The 4538-nt window shown below is 36.1% G+C and overlaps 1 protein-coding gene across 4 annotated transcripts in view; it reads left to right on the forward strand.

Moving 5' to 3' along the window:
* ctbp1 (C-terminal binding protein 1) overlaps positions 1-4538 on the forward strand; it is a 34023-nt gene that overhangs the window by 28182 nt on the left and 1303 nt on the right. For 3 of the 4 annotated variants that reach the window (XM_089134762.1, XM_089134763.1, XM_039675292.2), the window contains exons 8-9: positions 665-779; positions 2377-2427. In XM_089134762.1, the coding sequence (XP_088990888.1) occupies positions 665-779; positions 2377-2427 (166 nt within the window). The remainder of the gene's footprint in view (positions 1-664; positions 780-2376; positions 2428-4538) is intronic. The other variant, XM_039675293.2, reaches the window with a different exon arrangement.

The following is a 4538-nucleotide window of genomic DNA, read 5'->3' on the forward strand; positions in this document are numbered from 1 at the left end:
ATTTTTGACCTTCAAATTCAAGATGGCCGCCAATTGGCTCTTTAAGGTGAGACACCACTACAGGTGAATAGGGTATAAAAAAAAAATTTGACGGCAGCCATTTTGGATATCGGGCTCTCACAAAATTTCCCCACATTTTTGTGAGGGGCACTCATTTTTTTCTTTAATCTTTATGGATGACAAATCCAGTGAGAAACGAACCTTCGCTGTCCGCGGTCACGAAACGGCTATAGATGACCCAACTATAAGGCTGTTTTTCTAAACTGTGGTACCAAATGTCCCCTGGCAGATGCTCTTGGGCATCCCTTAAGAGGATGGAGAGCAAGACTATGGATCATTTTGTACATCAAGCATGCATCAGTGTAAAATATGACATTATTACAATTTAAAAAATTGAACCTTTTTCACAATGTCTTGCACTTTCATAATTTGTTTCTAAAGGGAGTACGCAGGCTTAAGTGTAGTTGCACCTGCCTGTAACCAAGTTTTTATACAAGGCTTTTAAATGCCTCAGACATTTGTCAGATGATTTGATGAGGCCTGGGTGTCTGATGTCTTTCTTCAGTCCAGTGAAAACCGTTTTTTAATTGCAGCTCTGCAGGCTTGATGTACTGTGATCAATGATTCTGGGTTTCCCTGTAACAAAGTTGTTTTCCTCCTCCAGGTCGCATTCCAGACAGCCTGAAGAACTGCGTGAACAAAGAGTTCCTCACACAGACCACGCACTGGGCCGGCATGGACCCGGCTGTTGTTCATCCAGAACTCAATGGCACCTATAGGTACAACAAACCATTGAGAAACTCATTCCTCTTAACTGAATGTAGCATGTAGATGATGCTTTGATACAATAATACACAACTGGCAATGCAAGATTGCTTTTACTGGGGTTCAAATCAACATGATGTCAGAATAGACCATTTTGGACTTCTTAATACTTGTTCCTGGTCTTATTGCACATTAGTGGATGTTAAAAGAAAACTCTTCACAGTCTTTCATCAACATGTCATAACATGTTTCAGAGACAATAACTTGTCTCTGAAACACCTAATTTAAAGGAGTAGTTCATTAGAAAAAAAATTTTTGCTGATAATTTATTCGCCCCCATGTCATCCAAGATATCCATGTCTTTCTTTCTTTAGTCGAAACGAAATTAAGGTTTTTGATGAAAACATTCCAGCATTTTTCACCATATAATGGACTTCAATGGGAACCAAACGGTTCAAGGTCCAAAAGACACTTTCAGTACAAACTGCAAACTGTTCAAAGGCTTTAAATGATTCCAGTCGATGAATAAGGGTCTTATCAAGCGAAATGATCGCTCATTTAAAAATAAATAAAAAAGTTTAAGTTTTAATCAAAATTTAATTTAATCAAGTTTTCATCAAAATGAACGAATCTTTTTCAGAGTCAATTCGTTCGTTTCGTTCGTTGAATAAGAAAAAGATTCGTTCATTTTGATGAACGAGTTCGAACAGGAGAGTAACGAACCTGCATCACAGAACAGAGCAAGGCGAACATTTGACATTTGAGAAAAATGCTGCAATGTTTTGCAGCTTAATTTCTTTTCGACTGAAGAAAGAATGACATGGACATCTTGGATGACATGGGGGTGAGTAAATTATCAGCAAAAGTTTTTTGAAAAGTGAACTGCTCCTTTAAGTGTGTGGGGAAAATAATTAGTGATTGACTGAAGTTTGTTCATTTTCCATTAGGATCTAGAGAGCCAGTATGATATATACATAAAACTATGCAATGGCAGCAAATGAGACGAGACACAGAATCGCTTATATAAAACGCACATATTTTACAGAAAAAAAAAAAGAAAAAAAAACCTTGGTATGATAATGATCAAGAAATAAAAAAAGGAATTGTTTAATATCTACTGGCAAAGTTATTACATTTTGAAACTTACGGATAGGGTACGTAAAGGGTTCCCACAGTTTTTAACGGTGCATTTCTGTGACCTTTCCAGTCATTTGTGAGTACTTGATAAGGATTGTTGAAATCGTTTTGATTAAGACTGATTTGCCAATGAATCAATCAGACCAATATGTGAATCTGTATGACTTATTCATTGAAAAGAAACGAATGATTTGCTCATGAATCAAACATTACTAGCAGGGCTTGACATTAACACCCGTCAACCCGCCAAATGCGGGTCGATTTCAGCGGTGGCGTGTAACGCAGTCACTCCTACTAGTCACTTTGACAGGTTGAATTTGATATATAATATGCACATTTTTCAATTGTAGCCTTTCAAAAAGGCATCTGAAATAATAAAACAAGTGCAATGTAGTGTTGTCGAAAATATTTTTCGATACATATCGATGCTCAAATATGTATATGAATAACACTTCCAATACTCATTTTCCGCAGAATAGATACACCCTATCAGCTGAGCTTTCTCTCTCTCTCATCTCTCCAACAGTGAGTTACACACAAACCCGCCTCCCATCATTCACTCATTTCATTTGCTCCGGATGAATATTGTTGGTGCATTGTACTCATTCCCGCATATTGTGTTCTCACACCCAAAGTGCGCGCACATAAAGCCGCCTCTCTGTAATAAATTTAGTTCTTTTTCGGTGTTTATTGCGCTTAAACAGTTAAGTACACACAAAATAATGTCAAAATTAGCGAATATTCAAGTAAATACAGTCAGTTGTTTTAAGTGAACGTAAACAGTTGAGAAAGAAAACGAATCTGTAACAGTAGAATGGATCAGTACGTCAGGTCTTAAAGTGACGGCAGTCTAATATACCTGCTGACAAATTATAAGATGCTATAAAAAATATGTATATGGCAGTTTTTCCACATTGTATTGATGTCAAAATTATGGCCAATGAAAATGCTTAATAGCTGGTAACTTTGGAAAACCACTAGTCAACAGTGATTGGTGAGCAAAATTTAATGTCAAGCCCTGATTACTACAATAGAACTAGAATATATATTCACTAGTGAAATTTTCAATACTTTTTACGTGGCTTTAAGGAAAACCAATGCTTGAAAAACACAGTTTTAGTTATAAAATCACTATAACACACAGCCTCAAGCTGCTTTTATAGAAACAGCAACATTATGACAAATTTCCAATAAAAAAATACATTATTAAATATATGAATCCAATCGTTTTGTAATATAGCCATGTACAGAGCCCCTAAAGGGACCTCTGCAAAAATAAAAAAATATACAGACATTCGCGTGTGCATGGGAAACTATTGCTCAATTTTTTAATTGGCTGTTAAAGTTTTTATGGGACAATATAAATATATTGCCCTAATGAAATCAAAATTTTGAGCCCTTTTTTTACTGTATCAATCTTTTTTTGTGAACCATAAAACTTAGCATATAGGACGATGCACACTGAGCCGCATATTGTGCCATCAGCCCATTTTTTGGCCGCCAAAGCAGACATAAGGCCTTGATATTATACATATTGCCCTAACAAAAGCCAAATATTGAGCACACTGATCTCTATTAATTCATGCACATCCATTATCTCGTTTACTTCAGAGTAAGATGGCAGTGACGCACAAAGGAAATAGGTTAGTATTCATAAACTAGAAATTATGAGGGGTAGTTCACTTTAAAATTAATTTTTGGTGTTTTAGATTACCTCAAGGGCATCCAAGATGTAGATGTCTTTGTTTCCACAGTATTTTCAATTTTTATATTTTTAGGTCAAACCGTTCTTGTCCGTCAGTCATATACAATGGAGGTCTATGGTCACCACCTCAAAGAGCATGCACAGAGAAGTCCAAATTAAACATGATTTAATGACTCGTAAATGTAAGTACACATTGATGGCCTAAGACACGAAATGAGCGGTTTGTGTGAGAAAACAAACAGTATTTATATCGTTTTTACCTCTTGTAACCACTGCCATAAAGCGCTCCCGCCCTCAGATCACTTGGACGTGGCTGTTTACAGGAGGTAAAAACGTTATAAATACTGGTCGTTTTGTGTCTTAGGCCATCAACGTGTACTTACATTTACGAGTCATTAAATCATGTTTAATTTGGACTTCTCTGTGCATGCTCGTTGACGTGGTGACCATAGACCTCCATTATATGACTGAGAGACACGAACGCTTTGACCTAAAAATATCAAAATTGAAACTACTGTGGAAACAAAGACACCTACATCTTGGATGCCCTTGAGGTAAGATAAAACATCAAAAATGTATTTCAAAGTGAACTATCCCTTTAAGAGAAATCTTTTGTAACATTTTTACTGTCTTTACTGTAACTTTTGATCAGGTTAATGCATCCCTGCTAAATAAAACTATGAATTTTTGTTTATTATTATTATTTTTTTTTTTTGAGAGATGACTGACTTTAATGGGAGTGTAGTATATGATGTATGGACTTTTAAACTCGGCCCATTCAGTCAGATTGTAGAGCTGGATAAAACTAATTTTTTTTAATCAACCATTATGCACACATAGTAGTTTCATAGAGACATGGAGGGCTTCACTGCAGGGACAGTTGTTCTATTGCAGGTGTTTAATAGGTTTTAACATGATTCCCCTTCCGCAG

The sequence above is a fragment of the Pimephales promelas genome, chromosome 9, assembly GCF_988280905.1.
Source record: "Pimephales promelas chromosome 9, fPimPro1.hap1.1, whole genome shotgun sequence".
NCBI lineage: Eukaryota > Metazoa > Chordata > Actinopteri > Cypriniformes > Leuciscidae > Pimephales > Pimephales promelas.